The sequence below is a fragment of the Mytilus californianus genome, unplaced genomic scaffold (assembly GCF_021869535.1).
Source record: "Mytilus californianus isolate M0D057914Y unplaced genomic scaffold, xbMytCali1.0.p SCAF_5, whole genome shotgun sequence".
Taxonomy (NCBI): domain Eukaryota; kingdom Metazoa; phylum Mollusca; class Bivalvia; order Mytilida; family Mytilidae; genus Mytilus; species Mytilus californianus.
The window spans coordinates 69,604,377-69,632,080 of NW_026262701.1; the positions used below are offsets into that span (position 1 = coordinate 69,604,377).

A 27,704-nucleotide genomic window follows, 5' to 3' on the forward strand; every position below is an offset into this window, starting at 1 on the left:
ATACCACATCTTCTTATTTATAAGTACTCGGTTATAATTCTTATATGAATTTTTATCTGCTGTGGATTCATTTATTTTCGTACTTAATTTGTTGAACATTTAAATTTGTGGTTCATGTATATCAACGAAATCCTTCAAAATTAGTATCCCGCAAATGATAACGAATCCACTGTATACAAATACTTGAATGTGATTGTATGAATTTCTTTCCATGATTTAAATTACACACAATAGACCATGTTGACATATCAACGTTTGTTACATATTTTTACATTGTGTAGATTTCACTGTAATATATACATGTGTGATATACATGGATAGAATGCTGGGGTCCCATGAAAGGTGGAATTTAAGGAGAAAATGCAATAAAAGTTTCTGGTGAGAATCATTAGAATCAAATACATTTTTTCTCAAGGCTACTAATGTGTAAGCTGGACCTTTGCATGTAAAAACTTTTTTTTGGTTTGTGTGTGCAAAAGTCTAGTTTACACATCAATAACCTCAACAAAAAAAAAATGTTTAAACCTATATAATATGAAGCAGCAGAAGCAATTGTTTTAAAATGCCGTATTCAAAACATTTTGTTCTTCAAGTTGAAGCTAAAAATTTAAAGATTCATATAAATCATAAGTTTGACGCAAAATGCATAGCAACCAATAGTACTGCGTATACACAAATTATTGAGTAAATTGATTATGCAACTGTTGATTAGCAGACAGAAATTCAAGACTAATTCATCAGACATGTGTACAAAAAAAATACAAATACAATACATGAAAAAAGTTGTAAACAAGTCAAGTTAATATTTATAATATATAAGTATATAGATAATTTACCAATATGGACCTTATTTCCCTACTCCATGGATTGCTTTATATAGCCCACAACATAAGACAAAATATCTTTATTGGGATCTAGAATAGTTTAAGTTTAGAGTTTGAGTCAAGCTGGTTAAAATTAGGATAATGGGTTTTAATTGCATTTATAAGGGGATTTCTAATATTACTGCTGATTTGGCAATGAAGGAAAAAGTGTTCCTCATCCAGCGTAGGACACAGCCAGTCGCCTGGTCGCCAAATGCGACCAAAACTTTGATTGGGCGATTAGAAATGTCAAAAGATGGATAGTTACTGGCCCAAAAATAAATCATTGGGCGAGTGCATTATCATTCTCAAAATCGTAGTTACTCCTATAAAAACCAACCCCAACTTCGGAACACCCATTGTCAGAAATCCTCTGGTCACACCGTTAGAACGTGCTAGTGCATTAGAATATTAACATGGCGGATACAAACAACATCGTGACATGTGCTTGTTTAGTGGGTCAAACAAGGTTTTCCAGTCAATGGTGGCCGCTAAACTATTGGTGTTTTATATAGGATAGCGACGGTCATTGACAGTAAAACCTCGTTTGACCCACTAAAATAAACAAGGGCAAGGGAATTCTGAAAAGAACTCCATACACTGATACAACTGAGAAGCCGTCAAAATAATTTTCATACGAGTGTAGATAGTAAACCCCCAAGGACAGAAACAAGTGCCTGTGGCAGTGACATAAGAAAATATTACGTTTATAAAATGTATTTTTGATTTTGTTTTGCATTGACACTTTGGACATACAACCTGTTGAAATGACTGACCGAATAGAATATCGCGGAAATTCCCCGTGCTATTTTTAGATCAATTCGCAGAAACTTGTTTAATTTTAAACGCAACAGCAAAATTTCCTCAGTGAAAGACACGAAATCACTATGCAACCGAAACGGTAATGGAACTTCACTTCTAGCTACTCTCTCATGGAATGAGAAGTCAATTTTCCAATTCAAAATCCTAGATTAGGCACTGGTCAGTGATGATGAATTCAGTGACAATGAAGACTATGGGAATGAGTTTTTTTTTTAGGTTTATGTGTCGGGAAGGTTGAAGAATTAAGAATATCTATTATGTTGCTTTATTGTCATTTTTAATGGCTCAACACCGAAAAAAATTTGAGTAAAATAATTGGGCTACCAATATGCATTTTGGGCCTGTGAAGTAATTTTTGCACTCGCCCAAAAAAAAATTATCGGGCCAGCCTTTGGCTGGCCCGACTGTCCTACACTGCTCATCATCTAAAATTTTGCAAACTTTACACACTCTATGTTCTCTTGGAATTTTCTTATATCGACCTATTTCAATTCCCAAGTTATGGTCACTTATACGGAATTTTGTTTAAAGTTGATGACTATCAAAATTTTTTAGATTGTGCATTTGTCTTCCAGTTTAAATTCATTTCTAAGTTTACTATAAGGGTAAAGTTTTGAACTGTTATCTATATTTGAAAGTTTTCAAGAGTGATTTTATCATACTTTTCTATATGTTTAATAGTTTTCTTAAGCGAATTTTTTTTATTAGTTTAAAGGTTTATCAAAATCAACATATTCTTCTTCATCAATATCAAATTCTTTAAAAATGTGCTTTGCAAAAGTATGCCAAGTATATATTCCATCTTCAGTCATAGACTTTTTTACTTTAAAAGCTTCTTTAACAAGAGGGTTTATTTCCTGACAGATAATTCTTTAAAGATATAATAAAACTAGAGTTTTTATAAATGAGTCAAGTGGAAACTGTCCAAACTCAATACTTTGCAGCTATATTACATGAGTTTTTTTTTAATTCCAAGAACAGTTTTACAAAATTTATGATGCACTTTCTCAAAGCTGGATCAATCTGTCAAGGATAAAATATCACAGTTAGTTCCATGCATTTTGGCTCTGTTTGTGGCTCTAAAAATGGAGTAATATTCTTCCATAAACCAAATTTCACTATTATATAAAATTAAAGGTTTTACAAGCATTCTGAGAGTATTACATGGCAATACATAGTCCCCTACCGGGTAAAAATTCATTTTACTGGAACAAAATGCTAACTTGTTCTATAACTTGTCATGGTGTAAACAAAAAGTAAATATCATTTCAATATCTTCAAGCATGACTAAAAACAGTGTGGAAAACTGATTATATGAGTAAATAAAATGCTCCGCAGGGCGCAGCTTGATACGACCGCAGAGGTCGAACCCTGAACAGTTGGGGCAAGTATGGACACAACATTCAAGCTTGATACAGCTTTGCATTTGGATTGTGATTAAATATTTGACACAGCATAGGTTTCTGACACAGAATGAATGTGGTCTAAGAACTTAAAAATTTTAAATTGGACATTCACCTATTATGGTCCAATATCCAAAATCTTAATACATGGTTAGATTCAGCATATCAAAGAACCCCAAGAATTCAATTTTTGATGAAATCAAACAAAGTTTAATTTTGGACCCTTTTGACCTCAATGTGGACAAAGTTGATAACGCGGCCCAAAAATCAAAAATCTAAATACATGGTTAGATTCAGCATATCAAAGAACCCCATATATTCAATTTTTGTTGAAATCAAACAAAGTTTAATTTTGGACCCCGATTTGGACCAACTTGAAAACTGGGCCCATAATCAAAAATCTAAATACATGTTTAGATTCAGCAAATCAAAGAACCCTAAGAATTCAATTTTTGTTAAAATCAAACTAAGTTTAATTTTGGACCCTTTGGACCTTAATGTAGACCAATTTGAAAACGGAACCAAAAATTAAGAATCTAAATACATGGTTAGATTCGGCATATCAAAGAACCCCAATAATTCAATTTTTGATGAAATCAAACAAAGTTTAATTTTGGACCCTTTTGACCTCAATGTGGACCAATTTAAAAATGGGGCCCAAAATCCAAAAACTAAATACCACTTAGATTCAGCATATTAAAGAAACCCAAGAATTCAAGAATAAAACCCCATTGAAATTGGTCTAGAAATAAGCAATTTATACGAAGTATCTTCTTTTGCACAATACTGTGCAATTAAATATTTCTTGCTATTGGGCAATACTGTAAAATTGACAATTTCTTGCTATTGCGCAATATTGTGCTATTGGATATTTCTTGCTATTGCGCAATACTGTGCAATTGAAGATTTCTTGCTATTGCGCAATACTGTGCAATTGAAGATTTCTTGCTATTGTGCAATACTGCGCAATTGAAAATTTCTTGCTATTGCACAATACTTATTATATAATAATTTACACATCCTGTTTGGTGTGTATCTCCTACCATATCATTATTATTTGCTTTTAAATATAAATCAGAAATAACCAACTTAAAATGGAAAATTTTAAAAGAAAAAAAAAAGGAAAAAAAAAAAATCCCCCCCCCCCAATTTTTTGAACCCCCTTATGATTCATCACCCCCAAACTCAATCCCAGCCTTCCCTTTGTGGAATGGTACCTTGCAGTACAATTTCAGAGAGATCCATACACTTGAACACAAGTTATTGTCTGGAAACTAGAAAAATGTGTTTTAAGGCCCCTTTTTGGCCCCAAATTCCTAAACGTTTAGGGCAATTACCCCCAAACTCAAACCCAGCTTTCCCTTTGTGATATGGAACCTTGTAGTACAATTTCAGAAAGATCCATACACTTACACACAAGTTATTGTCCTGAAACTAGAAAAATGCTTGTTTTTTGCCCCTTTTTGGCCCCTAATTCCTAAAATATTGAGGCAATTACCCCCCATCATCAATCCCAGCCTTCCCTTTGTGGTATGGTACCTTGCAGTACAATTTCAGAGAGATCCATACACTTGAACACAAGTTATTGTCTGGAAACTAGAAAAATGCTTATTTTTGGCCCCTCTTTGGCCCCCAATTCCTAAATGTTTCGGCAATTACCCCCAAACTCAATTCCAGCTTTCCCTTTGTGATATGGAACCTTGTAGTACAATTTCAGAAAGATCCATACACTTACACACAAGTTATTGTTATGAAACTAGAAAAATGCTCGTTTTTTGCCCCTTTTTTGGCCCCTAATTCCTAAAATTTTGAGGCAATTACCCCCAAAATCAATCCCAGCATTCCTTTTGTGATATGGAACCTTGTGGTACAATGTCAGAGAGATCCATACACTAACACACAAGTTATGTCTGGAAGTTACAAAAATGCTTATTTTTGGCCCCTAATTCCTTTACTGTTGGTACCATAACCCCCAAAATCAATCCCAACCTTCCTTTTGTGGTATTGAACCTTGTGGTAAAATTTCATAGAGATCCATTCACTTAAACTAAAGTTAGAGTGCGAAAACCAATGTGTCTTCGGACGACGCCGGACGCCGCCAGACGACGACGCCGACGCCATACCAATATACGACCACAAAATTTTTTTTGCGGTCGTATAAAAAAACATTAGATATGATTAATAGTTCTCTAAAATTAGATATGATGTAATACAGTGTATATCTATTTTCAAATTATAATAAAATATAATCAATAGTTCCAAATATTTTTTCTTTCATTTGTCACAAACTAATATAGATTTGTAACTTATCTATAAAATGTCAACAACTTTTATCTACACAATGTAATGTATTGAAATATATACATTAATAAAAATAGATTAATATCTAATTAAAGAATTTCTCTTCATAATTTTTTTTTATATATATATAGCATTCAGAAAATTAGTTTATACTAAATAACAAACAAACCTGCCAAACAATTCTTCAAATAATTTAACAAAGAATGTCTTTTAAAAAATGAGTTATCTCCCTTTGAACAGAAATATAGTTTAACATAGTACTCTAACATTAGATATGGTCCAGAGTTATGGTCCATAACTCTAGACTAAATCATCAGACTAGAACAAAATTCGAACTTGATCTATAACTTGTCATGATAAAACTATATACCAAATATCGAATCAATATCTTCAAGAACGAAGAAAAAAAGTGTGGAAAGCTGATTTGCCGGACTGACAGATGGACAGACGGACAGATGGATGGAGAGCAAACCTAATGTCCCCTTCGACTTTGTAGGTAGGGGACTAATAAATGAATCAAATAATTTACACGATAAATCAACAGGGACATGATGAAAATTAGACACATATTTTTTTAGTGAAAATAATGCTTTCAGCACTTTCTGGGATAGTTCCTGTGTTGATCTCTTAAATCTATCTTTATCATACAAGTAGTGTAATCAAATTCTAAAATTTGATTTTTAATTAATGTAATTTAATACCAATTTTGAGTTGTGTGATCTTACTGACTGACCTCATGTTTTCCCCGATTGACCTAACGATATTTGCAAAAAACCCACTTTTCGTCTGTGACATTAAATGCTTTCTGTTGTCATGGTAAAAAATTACTTCAATGATTGACGAACAATAGATTGGTTTATATGCATCATGTCACATTATTTGCATAAAAACATAGCAAAAATTTCTGAATTAACAGTAGCTGAAGTGTTTTCACATCTCAGGTATATATGATGAAAGACTGATACATACTCAACAAATTTTGGGGAAAACATTTAATTAAATGAATAAAATATAGGTGTTATTCATCTATTTCTGGTAAGGACCTATCTTGGGTGTAAAATGTATCTGCAAATAAAGAAATGAATAAATGGGGATTGGGTCCATAAGACACAGATGATGCCCATGCTTGCATATGTTATAAAGGGACATAACTCAAGAACAGTAAACGTGACCGCTACCCAAATTTGGAATTGATCTGTGTTTAGTGGTAATAAGCATTGTGCATAAAATTCAGCAATTTTTCCATTTGTAAAGGGGCATAACTCTAGAACGATAAAAGCGACACCACCAAAATTCAAACTTGATCTGTGTTTAGTGGTAATAAGCATAGTGCATAAGATTCATAACATTTGGTTGAGGCAAACTAAAGTTATAGAACGGAAACCAACTTTGGGACGTACATACAGATGGACATGGGTAAAACTTAATGCCCCCTCCGCTACGGCGGGGGCATAAAAACCAAATTAAAAGTAGAAGAGCAGTCAATTTGAACTTTATTTTAATAGTAAACTATTAGAGAGTCTATTTAATAAAATGCATTCAATTTCAGTGTTCAATCAAATCAATTTTTTGTGAAATGTAAAATATTTTCAGAGGCCACTTTAATCAATTTTATTTTCTTACCAAGTCTTTAACCATTAGACGACAACCATAGCACATAGTTGATAAGGCTTCTTCTTTTGTTAATCTGCAAAGATAAGTTTATAGTATTTATACATATTATGGTCTTAAACATGACCAAGTTTTGGAGTTTTTGTCAGCACAACTGATATCTACCAAGCCTGTTAAATTTATTACAAACTGAGCTAGATGTTCTCCTTAGCCAACACTGCTTACCTAATACAGAAAAAGAATAATTACAAGAACCCTTTGTTTATTTGATTTGGAATTGAATTAGATTCTGTGTACTGTTTTGGACATAATGTACTCTTTTTGTCCTTTTACACTATGTGAGGAATATTTCATCCTATCATCATTCTTACAAAAGACACGATGAACACCTGCACAGAGAAGCAGTAATATAAGCTTGGTTAAAATATAAGTAGAGAAATTAATTTCAGATTCATCAACCAAGCAGCGGAATCCCTAATTTGATTCCAATTTATCTGAGGAATCATACTGTAAATTCAGAAATTATTGCGATGTTTTTATTATTGCGAAAAATGCGACAGGGTTATAATCGCAATAATTCAAACTCGCATTTTGAAATATTTTATATGAATTAAACAGGATTTTTCTCAATATCGCAAAAATTAAAATCGCATTTTAGTCTAAAATGACAAAATCGCAATAATAAATGCACGCAATAATTTCTGAATTCACAGTAACTGGACCAAATACAAAACAAACAACTTCACAATAAGGGAAGTGATATAATTTCCACTTTTTTATTTAGTAAGATTGGATAGGAAATTTTAGTTTTTTTCTTATTCAGTGTTGGGAACTAAAGATACAGGAAGGTACAAATATACATGTTAAACATAACAACAATCATGCTACGAAAATATATTCCTCCTGACCACCTGGTTTCTTGATGAAAAAAAGTCTCAAGAATAGTGTAGCCATACATAATACGCACCCCCTTTTCAGAAATCTATCCCAGGGTAAAATTCAGCGTACTATACACACTAAAAGACGGTAACTGTGACTTAAATCTAATATAAGGAACTCTATATGCAACATGCATATACAGGAGATACAAAACTTCATTTAAGAAAACATTCAAGTTGTCTCCTTGGCAATCATACAACATCTCCTTATTTTAATAATGTTTATACTTCAGTAGGTCTTTTTAGGAGACATTAAGTGAAGTTTGTGCGAGAAAGAGAAGAATTGATGTGTGGGTGGAGATATATTGTGTAAAGTATATCAAATCAACCATCCATTCTTCTTTTTCTTATACAAACTTCAATTAATGGGTGGGTTTGATATACGTCTATCATATCATATTTGTTTAAAGTGATCAGCTAAACTGGAAATAATGTTTTAAAAGAAAATAAAATATCATACACAATTTTATAAAGTGAAGCAGACATTTATTGTTTATTCAAAAATAGATACCAACTTTAACCACCCTGCCTACTAGTCTTTCGAAATACTTACAGCTGGTTTAACATTCAGGCTACACAGTAAAAAATATGCTGACAGTATTTATGATTATTAAACTAACACAAATAAGAATATAAGCAAGAATTTTCATCAATGAACCAACCTGCCAGATTTTGTATTACAACTTCCATCTCCTTCGCCACAACATTCAGGAGACGTCTCATCTTCTTTCTTCCTAGATATCTTTTGTGAAAATTCCACAGCATTAAGGGCTGAAGCTATTCCAGTTGATGTATCTAAAGGGGCCTGAAATTAGTTTTCTTCATTAAGTATCTGCATTTGATTTCCGAAATAAGCAAAAAAATCATCATTTCACAATCACTATCAAATTAATTCTGGGTAAAAAATATCATTGTATTATTCATTATAGAATTTATAAATACATGATTTTATGTTATTTTCATGTAGTGTACCAATAATGAAATATTTTCCTACCTCCTTCTTATTCTCAAAAAAAAAAAAACAAGAGGAAAAAACGTTTGAAAATTGGTGAATCTATAACTCAGAAATTTTGCTTTAACAAAATGTCCATTTGAAGAAGTAGACAAATACAAAAATATATGTCTTGTACGGTTTGAACAAAAGTAGATATAGGGAAAACATTGAGACAGCAACAAAACCTGTATACTTTAAAAATATGTTGAGGTCACCATGCATCCTTCAGTGATTAGCAAACACTTACAATTTGGAAAGCTCTTACTATGTATTAATTCATTTTTGTTGGTACCAATTTTCGTGGATTAAAGAAAACTTACATTTTCATGGATATCTAATTTCATGTTTTTTTTTGAAGTCTGCATACAAGCCTATAGAAAATTTGTAATTCATTGATCATTCAAAACCACGTAAAATTGGTATCCAACGAAAAATAATGAAGCCACTGTAATTAAACTGAGTCAAAACAAGTTGTAATTAATTCAATATACTTCTTACTACTAGGGGGGTTTTTAACAACCTTGACTACCCATGAGAGTCTCACACCGTAATGAACTTCTCAAGTTGAAACAAAAACCATAAATGATTACAGCAAAAACAATTGATCATATCTTGTCAACAGTATTGCTACAGAGAAGCCAATGACTTCCCCCCCCCCCCCCCCAAAAAAAAAAAAAACCATCACAATATATTGGAACTTTTATGTATCACTTATATGTTCAAATGCATAATTCTTGTATAGATAATTGATCAGCACTGAATTATTTTGAAAGATTGCTAATGTAAACCTTTGAAATACAATTCCTTGAACCCTGATGAGAAATATAGGTGTGATAGGGCTTACCATGTTGATTTTCAGTATTCCTATTTTCAAGTTCATAACTCCTCAAAAATATTTGAACCAGGCTAACTTTTCAACTCAACAGATATTGCTGATGTAAACCTAAGGCATAAATTTAATGTCAATTAGAAATTAGACATATCACCGGGTTTGTACTTACATGAGCAACATGAGGGGTGCCACATGTAAAGCAGGATCTGCTTACCCTTCTGGAGCACCTGAGATCACCTCCTGTTTTTGGTGGGATTCGTGTAGCTCAGTGTTTGGTTTTCTATGATGTTTTTTGTACTTTTTGTTTGTCTTTTTCTATTTTTAGCCATGGCATTGTCAGTTTATTTTTGACTCATGAGCTTGGATGTCCCTTTGGTATCCTTTGCCTCTCTTTGGCAAGAGAGCACTTACAATTTCAAAATGGTTTACATTTCCTTGGGAAAATAATCAACCAGCCCTGATTTTCAAACTCATCAGAGATGTACTGCTGAAACGTTTAAAATAAATTTTGTTCAAAATGGATGAGAACTGTAGGTCTGAGAGCACTTTCAATGTCTGCCAGACAGGCATCAATATTTGGTAAAACCACTTGATTTCCTGTTTACTTACATGACATATTATACACTGTTGTTCTGTGGAATCAAGTATTTCTGTTGTTAGTTTTTCACCAGTCCTACAAAAAAATCAAAAAAAAAAAAAAAAAACAGTGAGGTCTATAAAACAGTATTCTATTTTAAAATCATCCTCCATCTTATTTAATACTAGAAGTCCTCCTCTCTTGAGTTTCTCAACCATCTGTTGATTTTTTTCTTTCAAAAATTTTTTAAAACCATCATCCGACATCTATATACCTCCATTTCCTTAGATTTTAAGCTTATACCAAAATTTTATACTACCCCTCCTTTTACTTTGAATCTTCTTGTGAATTTATTTTGACAGCTATCCAATCATGTTTATATTGGTAAAATTCCCCAAAAGTGTCTATACAAGAAGAAATATGGAGATCATATCTGGGAACAAGTAGGTAAATAAAACAAAATATTCATGAATATTTAATAAAATGCTTCGCTGGGCGCAGCTTGATACGACCGCAGAGGTCGAACCCTGAACAGTTGGGGCAAGTATGGACACAACATTCAAGCTTGATACAGCTCTGAATTTGGATTGTGATTAAATATTTGACACAGCATAGGTTTCTGACACAGAAAGAATGTGGTCTAAGAACTTCATTTTTTTTAATTTACCTATAATGGTCCAATGTCCAAAATCAAAATACATGGTTAGATTCAGCATATCAAAGAACCCCATATATTCAATTTTTGTTGAAATCAAACAAAGTTTAATTTTGGACCCCAACCTGGACAAACTTGAAAACTGGTCCCATAATCAAAAATTTAAACACATGTTTAGATTCAGCATATCAAAGTACCCCAAGAATTCAATTTTTGTTAAAATCAAACTAAGTTTAATTTTGGACCCTTTGGACCTTAATGTAGACCAATTTAAAAAACGGGACCCAAAATTAAAAATCTAAAAACACAGTTAGATTTGGCATATCAAAGAACCCCAATAATTCAATTTTTGATGAAATCAAACAAAGTTTAATTTTGGACCCTTTTGACCTCAATATGAACCAATTTGATAGCGGGCCCACAAATAAAAAATCTAAATACAGGGTAAGATTCAGCATATCAAAGAACCCCATATATTCAATTTTTGTTGAAATCAAACAAAGTTTAATTTTGGACCCCAACTTGGACCAACTTGAAAACTGGGCCAAAAATCTAAAATCTAAATACATGTTTAGATTCAGCATATCAAAGAACCCCATATATTTATTTTTTGTTGAAATCAAACAAAGTTTTATTTTGGACCCCAACTTGGACCAACTTGTAAACTGGGCCCATAATCAAAAATCTAAACACATGTTTAGATTCAGCATATCAAAGAACCCCAAGAATTCAATTTTTGTTAAAATCAAACTAAGTTTAATTTTGGACCCTTTGGACCTTAATGTAGACCAATTTAAAAAACGGGACCCAAAATTAAAAATCTAAAAACACAGTTAGATTTGGAATATCAAAGAACCCCATTAATTCAATTTTTGATGAAATCAAACAAAGTTTAATTTTGGACCCTTTTGACCTCAATATGAACCAATTTGATAGCGGGCCCACAAATAAAAAATCTAAATACATGGTAAGATTCAGCATATCAAAGAACCCCATATATTCAATTTTTGTTGAAATCAAACAAAGTTTAATTTTGGACCCCAATTTGGACCAACTTTAAAACTGGGCCAAAAATCTAATATCTAAATACATGTTTAGATTCAGAATATCAAAGAACCCCATATATTCAATTTTTGTTGAAATCAAACAAAGTTTAATTTTGGACCCCAACTTGGACCAACTTGAAAACTGAGCCCATAATCAATAAAATGCTCCGCTGGGGCGCAGCTTGATACGACCGCAGAGGTCGAACCCTGAACAGTTGGGGCAAGTATGGACACAACATTCAAGCTTGATACAGCACTGAATTTGGATTGTAATTAAATATTTGACACAGCATAGGTTTCTGACACAGAATGAAAGTGGTCTAAGAACTTAAAAATTTTCAATTTACCTATTCATACATGTGATGGACTGTGAAACTCAGATCAGGAGATTGGGAAATTTTGGTCAGGAGATTAGGACTCAGATCAGGAGGTTTTTAATCGACATTAATTTTGTTGTAAATGTAACCGTGTGCTGTAAAAATGGTCTTTTAAAGTGTGTTTTCTTCAACTTTCCAACCAATTTATTATGTTTATAGTACCCTTGTACTTATAAAGTTTCTCCATCTTTATATTCTACATGTTCAATCTAACATTGTTTTTTTCCAGTATGTTCTTTAAATTTTTTACTTCATATTCTATAAAACAATCATTGCAACCAGAACATTTGTTCAGCTGTCTGCAAATAGTTTTTATTTTTTTTTTTCTCTCTTGCAAATAGTTTTTATTTGCAAACTCAGAAATTCATTCTATCTGTAAAGTAAGGGTCATAGTGATAATATATAAATTTCAATTTAAGCCTTAAAAGGAAGTATAGAATCCTCAAATAATTTTCAAATTATTATTTTTTTATTTGTCCTAAGACATTTAAAATCATTTAATAACCATCCTTTTATGATTATTTGTTCAATTTATATTTTATTTATATTCTTTTAAAAATTTTCATTATTAAAAGGAAAGTAACTTAAAACAGGATAAATCAAGGGAAGTAACCCAATAAATACACAGTTTTTGTTACACAACGGCAGTTAGCCTGAGGTAAAAATCGTTGCTTACCAGTATGTTTGACACCCAAGCTGACAAGTGAAGCCATATAATTATGCATGTTAATTGATTTACAGGTAAAATATAACTTCAGGTAATGTCAGTTACACCAGATGCCTGAGATGTTATGTTGGGCAGAAATTTTTCATTCATGAAAAATTTCATACACGGGATTTTTTCAACGGGAGGGGGGGAGGAGACCCCTGAAAACGGGATTATTGTACTCCCGTCGGGAGGTTCACATGTATGCCTATTCAAACCATATCATTATTATTTGCTTTTATATATAAATCAGAAATAACCAATTTAAAATGGAAAATGCTAAAGAAAAAAAAGGAAAAAAAAAATCCCCCCCCCAATTTTTTGAACCCCCTTATGATTCATTGCCCCCAAACTCAATCCCAGCTTTCCCTTTGTGGTATGGTACCTTGCAGTACAATTTCAGAGAGATTCATACACTTGAACACAAGTTATTGTCTGGAAACTAGAAAAATGCTTGTTTTTTGGCCCCAAATTCCTAAACGTTTAGGGCAATTACCCCCAAACTCAATTCCAGCTTTCCCTTTGTGATATGGAACCTTGCAGTACAATTTCATAAAGATCCATACACTTACACACAAGTTATTGTCCTGAAATTAGAAAAATGCATGTTTTTTTTGCCCTTTTATGGCCCCTAATTACTAAAATTTTGAGGGAAAGCCCCCAAAATCAATCCCAGCCTTCCCTTTGTGATATGGAACCTTGTAGTACAATTTCATAAAGATCCATACACTTACAAACAAGTTATTGTCATGAAACTAGAAAAATGCTTGTTTTTTGCCCCTTTTTGGCCCCTAATTCCTAATATTTGGAGGAAATTACCCCAAAAATCAATCCCAGTATTCCCTTTGTGATATGGAACCTTGTAGTACAATTTCATAAAGATCCATACACTTACAAACAAGTTATTGTCATGAAACTAGAAAAATGCTTGTTTTTTGCCCCTTTTTGGCCCCTAATTCCTAAAATTTGGAGACAATTACCCCCAAAATCAATCCCAGCATTCCCTTTGTGATATGGAACCTTGTGGTACAATGTCAGAGAGATCCATACACTTACACACAAGTTATGTCTGGAAGTTACAAAAATGCTTATTTTTGGCCCCTTTTGGCCCCTAATTCCTTAACTGTTAGTACCATAACCCCCAAAATCAATCCCCACCTTCCTTTTGTGGTATTGAACCTTATGGTAAAATTTCAATGAGATCCATTCACTTAAACTAAAGTTAGAGTGCGAAAACTAATGTGTATTCGGACGACGACGCCGGACGACGACGACGACGACGACGACGACGACGACGACGACGACGCCAACGTCATACCAATATACGACCACAAAAATTTTTTTGCGGTCGTATAAAAATCTGAACACATGTTTAGATTCAGCATATCAAAGAACCCCAAAAATTCAATTTTTGTTAAAATCAAACTAAGTTTAATTTTGGACCCTTTGGACCTTAATGTAGACCAATTTAAAAAACGGGACCCAAAATTAAAAATCTAAATACACGGTTAGATTTGGCATATCAAAGAACCCCAATAATTCAATTTTTGATGAAATCAAACAAAGTTTAATTTTGGACCCTTTTGACCTCAATATGAACCAATTTGAAAGCGGGGCCCACAAATAAAAAATTCTAAATACATGGTTAGATTCAGCATATCAAAGAACCTCATATATTCAATTTTTGTTGAAATCAAACAAATTTTAATTTTGGACCCCAATTTGGACAAACTTGAAAACTGGGCCAAAAATCAAAAATCTAAATACATGTTTAGATTCAGCATATCAAAGAACCCCATATATTCAATTTTTGTTAAAATCAAACAAAGTTTAATTTTGGACCCTTTGGACCTTAATGTAGACCAATTTGAAAACTGGACCCATAATTACAAATCTAAATACACGGTTAGATTCGGCATAACAAATAAATAAATGTGGTCAAAGATTTTACAAATCTAATGCGCCATACTGTGCAATTAAAGATTACTTCTTGAAATTTTTCAATATTTGAAATTTGAAAAAAAAATAATATTTGAAGAATAATTCTTTTTAATTTCTGAAATCTGAAATGAGAAAAAATTGACCCCCCACAATTTCTTTTTATCCCCCCCCCCCTTTCCCCAAAAAAATTCTTTCCCTCAAGATATGGTCATAATCTCAATTCAAATTTCCAATGGAATTTGCAGCCATAATTACCCATTTAAATTTACCATAGTGCTAACTTAATCTATTTTATAATAGAATTTAAAATATAGTGTCAAATCTTTCATATGGATTTTTTTGTAAAAAAAAAAGATGCAACATTTGCAGATATTTTTACTGGTCTTCCTTTATAAATATGCATTTCTTTAAACATAATTTAAAAGCAGTGTAAGGGAAGTAATCAAAACGTTGTATTTGGATTACCTCCCTTACACTGTTTTAAATTATCTTAATTGTTCATTAACCATTACTTTATACATAATTTAAAAGCAGTGTAAGGGAGATAATTTCAATGATGTATTTGATTTATCTCCCTTACACTGCTTTAAATTATATTTGTACTAAAGTATTTGTCCATTAACCAGGACAACCTTGTTTTTCCCCCTTTTTTGCCCCTAATTCTTAAACGGTTTGAGCCATAACCCCCCAAAGCAAATCCTAACCATCCCTTTGTGGTATGGAAACTTGTAGTATAATTTCAGAGAGATCCATACACTGTTCCACAGTTATTGTCTGGAAACTAGAAAATGCTTATTTTTGGCCCCTTTTTGGCCCCTAATTCCTTAACTGTTGGTACCATAACCCCCAAAATCAATCACCACCTTCCTTTTGTGGTATTGAACCTTATGGTAAAATTTCACAGGGATCCATTCACTTAAACTAAAGTTAGAGTGCGAAAACTAATGCGTATTCGGACGACGACGCTGGACGACGACGCCGGACGACGACGACGACGACGGCGACGCCGCCAACGTCATACCAATATACGACCACAAAAATTTTTTTGCGGTCGTATAAAAAAAGGATCACTCTAAAAAAGACCTGGTTTATTATCATGATATGTATGTATCCTATAAGCTGTATTTGCTTCTGAAATAAAATATCATAATGTGAGCCAACTTCTCCTGTGAAAAGGGAGATAATCAGTATTCTATCTTAAATTATGAGAAAGTTGGGCCATAATCTGTCTATAAAAAAGTTAAAAGTAATGAAATGTTCTATTAATCAAATTAGTATTTCATATCATCAAATTACTACTTGCAGATCTTCCGAAAAGAATGAGAACTTTCATTTCCTTACAAGTTTACTCAGAAAAGCAAGTGTTTGCCAATAAACCTGTCGAAAGAAAAATTTCACTTCAGTGACTTCACTTTTTGGTAAAATTGAGAATGGAAATGGGGAATATGTCAAAGAGACAACAACCCTACCAAAGAGCAGACAACAGTGTCTTACCTCATAATATTCATGACAGTAGACCCATAATCTGCCTGCAGACCTGTTATAAATGATTCTGTTAAATGTTCTATACTGGTATTCTGTGGTGCCTAAAAAATAATTTAATACATGAACAATAATTTATTGATCTGTCTTAAATGACAAATTACAGCAACAATACAAAAATCAAAGTGTTTGTGAGCACTGAAGGGTAAAGATTGCATTCATTTTGAAGTGGAAACTAGAAATTAAACATTACTATGTATTAACCCCCTCAGCCCCCTTATTTAAAGAACTTGGGTGGATGACAGTTGACAATAGAATCAAATACCACAAATATTTACTTCTATATAAATGTATGCGTATGGAAGCACCAATTTTTCAAAAGTTTAAACTGAAATCAGATAATAATCCTTACTCCTTAAGAGGTGTCACTCAAGGTAATCTGATAGTTCCTAAGCCAAAAGCTGAGCTATTTAAGAAATCTTTTGTTTATTCTGGATCAGTGTTATGGAATGGACTACCACACAAAATTCGTAAAGCTCAAAACACTTATACTTTTAAACAAAGTATCAAGAAGTACTTAACACAGTCCTGATAAGATTATGTTTTCTACAATGTATTTGTATATTCTTTTATTTTTATTTGATTTTTTGACTACATGTGCATCTTGAACAGCCTTATATCTTATCATGTTAGTAATATTACATTGAACTAATTGACTGTAAATTAACTATGTGTAAATATCTGTTTTTGATTGTATTGTAATTTGTATGTGAGGGTAGTTTATTGTAGCTAACTGAGTTTACCCTCTTTAAATAAGGAATTTATTATTATTATTATCATAAGCATTGGAAGGCATTACTATGAATTGGAGATATAATTGTAGGTCTTTCAACTACAATTATGTATAAAGGAAGATTAACTCAATTCTAATAAAATGCTTCGCTGGGGTGCAGCTTGATACAACCGCAGAGATCGAACCCTGAACAGTTGGGGCAAGTATGGACACAACATTCAAGCTTGATACAGCTCTGAATTTGGATTGTTATTAAATATTTGACACAGCATAGGTTTCTGACACAGAAAGAATGTGGTCTAAGAACTTGATTTTTTTTAATTTACCTATTATGGTCCAATGTCCAAAATCAAAATACATGGTTAGATTCAGCATATCAAAGAACCCCATATATTCCATTTTTGTTGAAATCAAACAAAGTTTAATTTTGGACCCCGATTTGGACCAACTTGAAAACTGGGCCCATAATCAAAAATCTAAATACATGTTTAGATTCAGCATATCAAAGAACCCCAAGAATTCAATTTTTGCTAAAATCAAACTAAGTTTAATTTTGGACCCTTTGGACCTCAATGAAGACCAATTTAAACAAGAGTGCACACGCTGAAATGTCTCGCCTTCTTTACTAATCATTGATATTATGTTGATAGTCCTAAATATAAAGCTTTATTACAACTGTCACATAAACTTAACATTAACCAAGTAAACTAAACATTGACCAATGAACCATGAAAATGAGGTCAAGGTCAGATGAACCATGCTAGGCAGGCATGTACAGCTAACAATTCTTCCATACAACAAATAGAGTTGACCTATTGCTTATAGTTTAAGAAAAACAGACCAAAACACAAAAACTTAACACTGAGCAATGAACCTTGAAAATGAGGTCAAGGTCAAATAAAACCTGTGTGACTGCCAAATAGATCATAAAATATTTCCATACACCAAATATAGTTGAACTATTGCATATAGTATAAGAAAAACAGACCAAAACACAAAAACTTAACTATAACCACTGAACCATGAAAATGAGGTCAAGGTCAGATGACACCTGCCAGTTGGACATGTACACCTTACAGTCCTTCCATACACCGAATATACTAGACCTATTGCTTATAGTATCTGAGATATGGACTTGGCCACCAAAACTTAACCTTGTTCACTGATCCATGAAATGAGGTCGAGGTCAAGTGAAAACTGTCTGACGGGCATGAGGACCTTGCAAGGTACGCACATACCAAATATAGTTGAACTATTGCACATAGTATTAGAAAAAAAGAGGAAAACTCAAAAACTTAACTTTGACCACTGAACCATGAAAATGAGGTCAAGGTCAGATGACACCTGCCCGCTAGACATGTACACCTTTCAATCATTCCATACACCAAATATAGTAGACCTATGGCATACAGTATAAGAAAAACAGACCAAAACACAAAAACTTAACTATAACCACTGAACCATGAAAATGAGGTCAAGGTCAGATGACACCTGCCAGTTGGACATGTACACTTTACAGTCCTTCCATACACCGAATATACTAGACCTATTGCTTATAGTATCTGAGATATGGACTTGACCACCAAAACTTAACCTTGTTCTTTGATCCATTAAATGAGGTCGAGGTCAAGTGAAAACTGTCTGATGGGCATGAGGACCTTGCAAGGTACGCACATACCAAATATAGATGAACTATTGCACATAGTATTAGAAAATAAAATGCTCCGCAGGGCGCAGCTTGATACGACCGCAGAGGTCGAACCCTGAACAGTTGGGGCAAGTATGGACACAACATTCAAGCTTGATACAGCTTTGCATTTGGATTGTGATTAAATATTTGACACAGCATAGGATTCTGACACAGAATGAATGTGGTCTAAGAACTTAAAAATTTTAAATTGGACATTCACCTATTATGGTCCAATATCCAAAATCTAAATACATGGTTAGATTCAGCATATCAAAGAACCCCAAGAATTCAATTTTTGATGAAATCAAACAAAGTTTAATTTTGGACCCTTTTGACCTCAATGTGGACAAAGTTGATAACGGGGCCCAAAAATCAAAAATCTAAATACATGGTTAGATTCAGCATATCAAAGAACCCCATATATTCCATTTTTGTTGAAATCAAACAAAGTTTAATTTTGGACCCCGATTTGGACCAACTTGAAAACTGGGCCCATAATCAAAAATCTAAATACATGTTTATATTCAGCATATCAAAGAACCCTAAGAATTCAATTTTTGTTAAAATCAAACTAAGTTTAATTTTGGACCCTTTGGACCTTAATGTAGACCAATTTGAAAACGGAACCAAAAATTAAGAATCTAAATACATGGTTAGATTCGGCATATCAAAGAACCCCAATAATTCAATTTTTGATGAAATCAAACAAAGTTTAATTTTGGACCCTTTGGACCTCAATGTGGACCAATTTAAAAACGGGGCCCAAAATCCAAAAACTAAATACACGGTTAGATTCAGCATATTAAAGAACCCCAAGAATTCAAGAATAAAACCCCATTGAAATTGGTCAAGAAATAAGCAATTTATATGAAGTATCTTCTTTTGCACAATACTGTGCAATTAAATATTTCTTGCTATTGCGCAATACTGTACAATTGACAATTTCTTGCTATTGGATATTTCTTGCTATTGCGCAATACTGTGCAATTGAAGATTTCTTGCTATTGTGCAATACTGTGCAATTGAAGATTTCTTGCTATTGTGCAATACTGTGCAATTGAAAATTTCTTGCTATTGCACAATACTTATTATATAATAATTTACACATCCTGTTTGGTGTGTATCTCCTACCATATCATTATTATTTGCTTTTAAATATTAATCAGAAATAACCAACTTAAAATGGAAAATTTAAAAAAAAAAAAAAAAGGAAAAAAATTTAAAAAAACAAAAACAAAAAATCCCCCCTCCCAAATTTTTTGAACCCCCTTATGATTCATCACCCCCAAACTCAATACCAGCCTTCCCTTTGTGGTATGGTACCTTGCAGTACAATTTCAGAGAGATCCATACACTTGAACACAAGTTATTGTCTGGAAACTAGAAAAATGCTTATTTTTGGCACCTTTTTGGCCCCCAATTCCTAAACGTTTCGGGCAATTACCCCCAAACTCAATTCCAGCTTTCCCTTTGTGATATGGAACCTTGTAGTACAATTTCAGAAATATCCATACACTTGAACACACAAGTTATTGTCATGAAACTAGAAAAATGCTTGTTTTTTGCCACTTTTTTTGCCCCTAATTCCTAAAATTTGAGGCAATTACCCCCAAAATCAATAACAGCCTTCCCTTTGTGATATGGAACCTTGTGGTACAATGTCAGAGAGATCCATACACTTACACACAAGTTATTGTTTGGAAGTTACAAAAATGCTTATTTTTGGCCCCTTTTTGGCCCCTAATTCCTTAACTGTTGGTACCATAACCCCCAAAATCAATCCCAACCTTCCTTTTGTGGTATAGAACCTTATGGTAAAATTTCATGGAGATCCATTCACTTAAACTAAAGTTAGAGTGCGAAAACCAATGTGTCTTCGGACGACGACGACGACGACGACGCCAACGTCATACCAATATACGACCAAAAAATTTTTAATTTTTGCGGTCGTATAAAAAGACCAAAACTCAAAAACTTAACTTTGACCACTGAACCATGAAAATGAGGTCAAGGTCAGATGACACCTGCCCGCTAGACATGTACACCTTACAATCATTCCATACACCAAATATAGTAGACCTATGGCATACAGTATAAGAAAAACAGACCAAAACACAAAAACTTAACTATAACCACTGAACCATGAAAATGAGGTCAAGGTCAGATGACACCTGCCAGTTGGACATGTACACCTTACAGTCCTTCCATACACCGAATATACTAGACCTATTGCTTATAGTATCTGAGATATGAACTTGACCACCAAAACTTAACCTTGTTCACTGATCCATGAAATGAGGTCGAGGTCAAGTGAAAACTGTCTGACAGGCATGAGGACCTTGCAAGGTAAGCACATACCAAATATCGTTAATCTATTACTTATAATAAGAGAGAATCTAACATTACAAAAAATCTGAACTTTTTTTTCAAGTAGTCACTGAACCATGAAAATGAGGTCAAGGACATTGGACATGTGACTGACGGAAACTTCGTAACATGAGGCATCCATATACAAAGTATGAAGCATCCAGACCTTCCACCTTCTAAAATATAAAGCTTTAAAGAAGTTAGCTAACGCCGCCGCCGCTGCCGGATCACTTTCCCTATGTCGAGCTTTCTGCGACAAAATTCGCAGGCTCGACAAAAACGGGACCCAAATTATAAATCTAAAAACACCGTTAGATTTGGCATATCGAAGAACCCCAATAATTAAATTTTTGATGAAATCAAACAAAGTTTAATTTTGGACCCTTTTGACCTCAATATGAACCAATTTGATAGCGGGGCCCACAAATAAAAATTCTAAATACATGGTTAGATTCAGCATATCAAAGAACCTCATATATTCAATTTTGGTTGAAATCAAACAAAGTTTAATTTTGGACCCCATTTTGGACCAACTTGAAAACTGGGCCCATAATCAAAAATCTAAATACATGTTTAGATTCAGCATATCAAAGAACCCCATATATTCAATTTTTGTTGAAATCAAACAAACTTTAAATACTGGACCCTATCTTGGACCAACTTGAAAACTGGGCCCATAATCAAAAATCTAAACACATGTTTAGATTCAGCATATCAAAGAACCCCAAGAATTCAATTTTTGTTAAAATCAAACTAAGTTTAATTTTGGACCCTTTGGACCTTAATGTAGACCAATTTAAAAAACAGGACCCAAAATTAAAAATCTAAATACACGGTTAGATTTGGAATATCAAAGAACCCCAATAATTCAATTTTAGATGAAATCAAACAAAGTTTAATTTTGGACCCTTTTGACCTCAATATGAACCAATTTGATAATGGGGTCCACAAATAAAAAATCTAAATACATGGTTAGATTCAGCATATCAAAGAACCCCATATATTCAATTTTTGTTGAAATCAAACAAAGTTTAATTTTGGACCCCAATTTGGACCAACTTGAAAACTGGGCCAAAAATCAAAATTCTAAATACATGTTTAGATTCAGCATATCAAAGAACCTCATATATTCAATTTTTGCTAAAATCAAACAAAGTTTAATTTTGGACCCTTTGGACCTTAATGTAGACCAATTTGAAAACTGGACCCAAAATTAAAAATCTAAATACACTGTTAGATTCGGCATAACAAATAAATAAATGTGATCAAAGATTTTACAAATCTAATGCGCCATACTGTGCAATTAAAGATAACTTCTTGAAATTTTTCAATATTTGAAATTTGAAAAAAAAAAAATATTTGAAGAATAATTCTTTTTAATTTCTGAAATCTGAAATGAGAAAAAATTGACCCCCCACAATTTCTTTTTATCCCCCCCCCCCTTTTTTTCCCCCAAAAAATTCTTTCCCTCAAGATATGGTCATAATCTCAATTCAGATTTCCAATGGAGTTGGCAACCATAATTACCCATTTAAATTTACCATAGTGCTAACTTAATCTATTTTATAATAGAATTAAAAATATAGTGTCAAATCTTTCATACGGATTTTTTTGTAAAAAAAAAAGATGCAACATTTGCAGATATTTTTACTGGTCTTCCTTTATAAATAAACATAATTTAAAAGCAGTGTAAGGGAAGTAACCAAAACGTTGTATTTGGATTACCTCCCTTACACTGTTTTAAATTATCTTTATTGTTCATTAACCATTACTTTATACATAATTTAAAAGCAGTGTAAGGGAGATAATTTCAATGATGTATTTGATTTATCTCCCTTACAATGCTTTAAATTATGTTTTGTACTAAAGTATTTGTCCATTAACCAGGACAACCTTGTTTTTCCCCCTTTTTGCCCCTAATTCCTAAACGGTTTGAGCCATAACCCCCCAAAGCAAATCCTAACCATCCCTTTGTGGTATGGAAACTTGTAGTATAATTTCAGAGAGATCCATACACCGTTCCACAGTTATTGTCTGGAAACTAGAAAATGCTTATTTTTGGCCCCTTTTTGGCCCCTAATTCCTTAACTGTTAGTACCATAACCCCCAAAATCAATCCCAACCTTCCTTTTGTGGTATTTAACCTTATGGTCAAATTTCAAAAAGATCGATTCACTTAAACTAAAGTTAGAGTGCGAAAACTAATGTGTCTTCGGACGACGACGCCGGACGACGACGACGCCAACGTCATACCGATATACGACCACAAAATTTTTTTGCGGTCGTATAAAAATTACTTTACTCAATTCTAAAATTACTTTCACAATGGCATCATCGATATTATTTTATCAGATACTAGATTCATGCACCATGCTCAATTTATGTAAATTCCTTGACAAGTATGGTTATACACATACACATCATTTTGTAACTTGAGTATCTGAGTATATATTGCATTGATAAATTTTTTAAAATTTTCATAGGTAGGATGTATATATACAATGTTATGCTCAATACACTTTTTTTTTTTATATCGAAAGTAGTGATAAAATCTGCAAAGTCAGCCAGCAACATAAGGGTTTGATTGCATGAATGCACACTTAACCTCAATAAGGAAATGTGTCAGCTTACCATGTCCAATATGTCATTATATTATCGTATCATGGTCGTACAATTATTTTTACTATAAATCCACATCAGCCTTTAAACTATCCCCTGTTATAGGACCACATTTAAAAGGAGAAGATTTTTAAAGAAAATTTTATGAAAGAGAAACACAAAGTAATGGCAAAAGGTCACCTTACCCCTAAAAAGGACTAGTAAGGCAAGTCCTGATGTTATAACTAATATTAAATCATACCTTAGTTGTCAAAGTAGGTATAAACACAGACTCTACATCATTTAATACATTGTATAAGGTTACTTCTTTGGAACTAAAATCCCTATATAAAAGAAAAGTTCATGTAACAACCCATCAGTAAAACGGTCATAATTCATTTGAATTCAAACTTGCAGCATTTCAAAATGTAAAATACAGTCTTGAATACTTAACTAAAACCAAAAAATATGGACAAATCCAGTTTTCATGATACTTTCCAAGTCCAATGCAGGGGGAGTTATTCTGCCAAAATTTGGTCAACTGGAAAGAACTCAAAATGGATTTGTAAGTCATCATAATACACTAATTTACTAAAAACCAGATCAATATCTGCAGGCATAACAGAAAAACCATGCAGATTGAACAACCAATTGATTTTAAAAGAACAGAAGTACAAAATGATCAAATAATGGAAGGACAGCTATGAGTCACACTAAATACCTAAGCTTCTTAGTGTTGGGCCGAACAAAAATCAAGCAAGTAGAAACAATATAATGGTTTTGGAAACCCATGCTTAAATATTTGATGGCTACAAAATTAATTTGTTTTACATTTCAAAATATCAAATCTAAAATATAATCAAGTCTTGGATACAAAGTGCCCTGTAGGAATTGACCTTTTTTGAGAAACAGAAATATTTAATCACTAAGTAAATATTTCTTGGAACATCACAACTGAATATATTTTTACTATAAAAGACTTTGATTTACAGCTTTAACATAGCAATCAGAGAGTTTACCCTTGTTGTGCCCTGGCACAAACATATTATTTGGTTTGTTGTCAATAAAACAGCAAGTTTACAATGCAAACAAAGAAACTGCGTTTTCAAATTGATCTTCAAAATTACCTGATAGGTCGTACTATAGTAATGTCATCTAGCCTTTTATCTGCAAAACCCTGCAATAATTTGAAGTAAATATAAAAATAATGTTTTTTCAATGCCCTTTCAACTATCCTTTGAAATGTGCATTTTGTTTGCAAAATCTTCAATAATTCCAATAAAAGAAAGCCTTATACAGATTTAATTTTGTTCCACACAAATATTGGTTCTTATGTACAAGTTTTGTTTTTAATTGTACATATTTATCTTATTACTGACATATATAAATTCTTAGAAATGAAATGCATTTTCTTTATTTATAATTTGATAATTCTATTCATGTAATAATTAAAAAAAAAACAATGACATATAATTTGTAAAAAGTAAAAAAAAATATATGTTTTACATGTACATTGATATCAATGTATAAGTCAGAAATTTGAGATTTCCTACTTGTAAGCAAGATCTTGAAACTAGAGATGAAATTCCACATAAGAAAATTGACCTGTTGAGAAAATAAGGATGGTAGAATTCAAATCTACACTAGTCACTGTATAAACTGTTTTTATTGAAAATAAAAGAATACAATACTAGTGTTTTATTTCAATCTGTCATCTAGTTTCAGTCTTTTTTTACTTAACTCCTTGTAGCAGACCTGACAACTCAGTTTTTCTTTTTGTCTTGTTTCATGTAATATCAATCTACAACATATCTGAAGTTTCCATGGTAACTTGTATCCTTTTTACATCAGGGTTTTATTATGAAATACATGTAATTATATTCTACTTACTGTTTCCATGGCAACATGTGCACCTTTTCCCTGAGAAATATCTGACAACAATCTAACTGACAACCTTGTACTACAATCTCCCGTCATAACTTTAGTATGACTATGCTTTCGAGCTGTATCTATTAAGATATTATACCTGTAACAATGTAAAAAAACAGACCAGAGTTACAATGTATTCTTTTAAAACATAAGAAATTCTTTACTTATTGTCTATCAAAATCTATCACTTTTCAATCCCTTATGGTGTTTAATATATGTCATAAACCTACCATATACATGATTGCTATTGATAATTGTAAAATTCAGAAATATTTGCAATGGTTTTATTTATAACAAAAATGCAAAAGAATGAACTTCACAATAATTTGAACTAAGATTTAAATTTAAGCTGATAAGATCAGCTACAACACGTAAAAGAATTGCATACATGAATCCCACACTGTTGTCTGACATTATAATGGAAGTTTTTGTATATAAAAATATTTTTTTGGTTGAGTGTTTTGTGTTTTACTATTTCTCTGTCTTTCAAGATTTTGTGTTACATTTGTATTCCACCCTTTTACTGAACATATTGTCATTTCCTGGCTATATAAACCATAAAAGGGAAATATCATAAACAAACATTGTAATGTGTCCGTTTAATTCTTCAATTTGAAGAAATATTAACTAAAATATTTTTTGATAGAGGGACTAATTTGTATCTAAGTTGCACAATTTTCTTTGAAAATAATGAAGTGGAATTACTATTTTAAGCACAAATTAAAACATAAAATCAAGCCAGATAAATATATTTGTTCATTACCAAATTGTTGGTACTCCCTTAAATACTTTAATCCTACAACAAAGCAAAATCACCAGTCAAAACAAATAGTAATAAGTAACTTTTTCATTGGCTGTGTGTGTCATACGAAGTAACAAACAGTATAAAAATGTACCCTGAGTCATGTCAAATATTTTCAGAACTACTATTTTTTTTTTAAAAACATATCACACAAAAAAAATTAAGTATCCATATATGATTCATGTTATTCTTACTATACCTAAGTGATTTTATCAAATCTTCTTTAGCTGTGACAGATTTCAAGGATTTCAGTAACTCCTTTAACTTTATTTCCGATTCATCATAATGTAAACATTTTTCTTTAAAGTCTTTGTCTATTGGTAAACCATTAGTTTTAGGTTTGTCAGCAGATTTAGGTTGTTCAGTGTTAAGGTCATTATTAGACCTTTGACCTTGTGATTGTTCATCAAGATCAAGGTCAGGAAGATCTGTACTTGCAAGGGAATCTTTGCTACTGTTTGTTGTGATAAAGGATGAATCCATGGCCTGAAATTGAAAAAAAAATAATAAATATTTGTTTTTGAATTTATATTTATTCTACAGCTATAGTGAAGATTATTACAGATACATGTGTTACATGCAGCAAAGCTAAAAGCTATTGACTTTACTTATACAGTTGTTTCACAGTATAAACTATAATTTCAGATTTGGATTGTTTCTGATGAATTTATTACCACTTATATAGACTCGGTGCTAAAGCGCTTCGAACGCATGAAATTTATAACATGTTTTCATTTTTTTAACTTCCCACACAGTGGGTGCACTTGTTTACTGCATAAAACATTATCATGACCTCTAGATATCTATTTTTGGTGAATTTGAATTGATGAGTTGCAATTTCATTGCTGCATATGCCACTTTGTCTTTGTACAAAGTCCTCTCAATTTTTTTTTCAAATTACAACTGACATCCTCTATTATGTGTGGCATTTCACTAGCTTGCACTGTCTCCAAAGTTTAAACTACATTAAAATAAAT

General features: G+C 32.4%; 1 protein-coding gene and 1 long non-coding RNA gene across 3 annotated transcripts in view; one reads left to right on the top strand and one right to left on the bottom strand.

Moving 5' to 3' along the window:
- Nucleotides 1–27,704, top strand: part of LOC127701374 (uncharacterized) — a 189,643-nt gene that overhangs the window by 149,104 nt on the left and 12,835 nt on the right. The gene's annotated exons all lie outside the window — the stretch shown is intronic.
- Nucleotides 1–27,704, bottom strand: part of LOC127701304 (cytoplasmic tRNA 2-thiolation protein 2-A-like) — a 47,749-nt gene that overhangs the window by 5,429 nt on the left and 14,616 nt on the right. For both annotated transcript variants that reach the window (XM_052205188.1, XM_052205189.1), the window contains 8 exons: nucleotides 26,927–27,213; nucleotides 25,887–26,022; nucleotides 25,124–25,173; nucleotides 24,259–24,340; nucleotides 16,561–16,652; nucleotides 10,374–10,437; nucleotides 8,601–8,743; nucleotides 7,013–7,076 (listed from right to left, as the gene is read on the bottom strand). In XM_052205188.1, coding sequence (XP_052061148.1) covers nucleotides 7,013–7,076; nucleotides 8,601–8,743; nucleotides 10,374–10,437; nucleotides 16,561–16,652; nucleotides 24,259–24,340; nucleotides 25,124–25,173; nucleotides 25,887–26,022; nucleotides 26,927–27,213 — 918 coding nt within the window. The remainder of the gene's footprint in view (nucleotides 1–7,012; nucleotides 7,077–8,600; nucleotides 8,744–10,373; nucleotides 10,438–16,560; nucleotides 16,653–24,258; nucleotides 24,341–25,123; nucleotides 25,174–25,886; nucleotides 26,023–26,926; nucleotides 27,214–27,704) is intronic.